Consider the following 1,884-nt stretch of genomic DNA (forward strand, 5'->3'; position numbering starts at 1 on the left):
TTTTTTCTATGATTCTATAATTATCCATCTTCCCTGGTTACTGGCTTCCCAGATCAGTCAGGGCTGGAGAGGGTGATAACACGGTGCTGAGCCCCAATGGCCACGGCCTCCCCCATTTATTTATTTATTGGTGTTTATTCATGGCGGTTCACTAACTGACCTCTGCTGGGTGCCGCGGCCGCTCCGCTCAGCCCTGGCACACGTCCTGGGCGATGGAGCGGGGCCATGATGGGTCCCCAGTGCAGGAAACACCCTCGCACGATGACGGCAAAATTGCACAAGGAGCCGGGGTGCTACTGGGTACTGGGAAAGATCTGGGTGGTGGGGTGCTGCTGGAGGAGATTTGGTGAACAAGGCCAGGGGTCTGGGTGGGTCCCCCAACGCCCCCTGACTACCTTTCCGTGTCCCTGTTAGGAACGAGGACCGGCAGCGAGCATGGAGGGCGTCCCGGGAGACCAAACTGGAGACCATCCCAAACTGTGAAGCGTGGTGAGTGCAGGGCGGGATGGGGACCGGCACGGCACCCACTGCCACCCTCCCTGGCACCCAGCCCCGCACCCAGGCCACTGGTGCACACTGGGAAAGGGATTGGGGTGCCAGGACTCAGGGGTCCCCAGTTCCCACCAGTAAACAGCTGGAGCCACAGGCTGCAGCTCTCCACAATTTCTGGGCCCCTTGCGAAGGGGAACTGAGGCACACAAAGACCTCACCCTGCAGCCACCCTGCTCTGGGGTTCCCCCAAGGACCTGCCCCCCGAGGGATGTGGCCCACAGCAGCACCTGCACAGCAGGGCCAGACCTGCTAATTGGCTACTGATAATGATGGCTAATTAGCTGCTTTAGCAGGTAATGAGTATTTACTGGGGAGCAGCCTCCTGCCCCCAGCTGTGAGGGGTGATGGACCAGTGTCGGTCTTCTCCCCGCCAGCTCAGAGCTGCTGCTGCTCTGCAGAGGAAGGGCTTTTGCTCCTTTTTGGGGGGGGTTGTGCACCAAAATACATCTCAGCTTGGGAAATTCAGCTGAAACCAAGTCCCCACGCTCCAGCCTGGCTGAGCAGAGCTGGGATGGACCCCGCGAGTGACCTCGAAAAGCCTCTGTGATAATCTAAGCCCGAGCAGGAGCAGCTTTGGGTGATGTGTTTGGGCCGGGGGCCCAGGGATGAGTTGTGTGGGGAGGGACAAAGCGGGGAGCCCGCAGCCCTCCCGGACTGACCCTCACCCCTTTGCCTGCCCCGCGGGGACCCGACAGCACCAAGCCCACGCCGGAGGAGGTGCGGGGCTGGGCACAGTCCTTCGACAATCTGATGAAGAGCCCGGCGGGTCGCAACGTCTTCCGAGAGTTCTTGCGGACTGAGTACAGCGAGGAGAACATGCTCTTCTGGCTGGCGTGCGAGGAGCTCAAAACCGAGTGCAACAAGCACACCATCGACGAGAAGGCCAGGACGATCTACGAGGACTACATCTCCATCCTCTCGCCCAAGGAGGTATGGGGCAGAGACGCTGGAAGGGTCAAAGCTCAGGCTCAAAGCGGGCTGGGGGATGTTTCTTAAGGAGGGGCCTCTGTCCCAGCTGCTGCAATTTGGGGACGAGTTAGGCAGGGTAACAAGTTTGCTTTGTGGTTAAACCCCCTGGCTCTGGTGCAAACAGGCTCCAGGGTGGAGCCCACCATGGTCTCTGTGCCGTGTTGACACACAATTTCCCCAAGAGAACTTGCTCGGGGGCGGGTGCTGGGGCTGGGGGCTTGTCGCTGGTGGTCTCTCAACCTCACCAGCCCTCCCCGTTTCTCTCCGTGCCACCCAGGTGAGCCTGGACTCGCGGGTGCGGGAGGTCATCAACCGGAAGATGCAGGAGCCGTCCTCGCACACCTTCGACGACGCGCAGCTCCA

At 60.6% G+C, this 1,884-nt stretch overlaps 1 protein-coding gene across 1 annotated transcript; it reads left to right on the forward strand.

Annotated features, from left to right (window-relative positions):
* Positions 1–261: 261 nt before the first annotated feature.
* LOC104273533 (regulator of G-protein signaling 19-like) lies at positions 262–1,878 on the forward strand (the record flags this gene model as incomplete). Its single annotated transcript, XM_009868892.1, has 4 exons — positions 262–300; positions 398–489; positions 1,248–1,482; positions 1,799–1,878. Coding segments are annotated over exons 1-4 (446 nt in total), but the record flags the coding sequence as incomplete, so codon positions are not given.
* Between the last annotated feature and the right edge of the window lie 6 nt (positions 1,879–1,884).

The sequence above is a fragment of the Apaloderma vittatum genome, unplaced genomic scaffold (genome assembly GCF_000703405.1).
Source record: "Apaloderma vittatum isolate BGI_N311 unplaced genomic scaffold, ASM70340v1 scaffold26624, whole genome shotgun sequence".
Lineage (NCBI taxonomy): Eukaryota > Metazoa > Chordata > Aves > Trogoniformes > Trogonidae > Apaloderma > Apaloderma vittatum.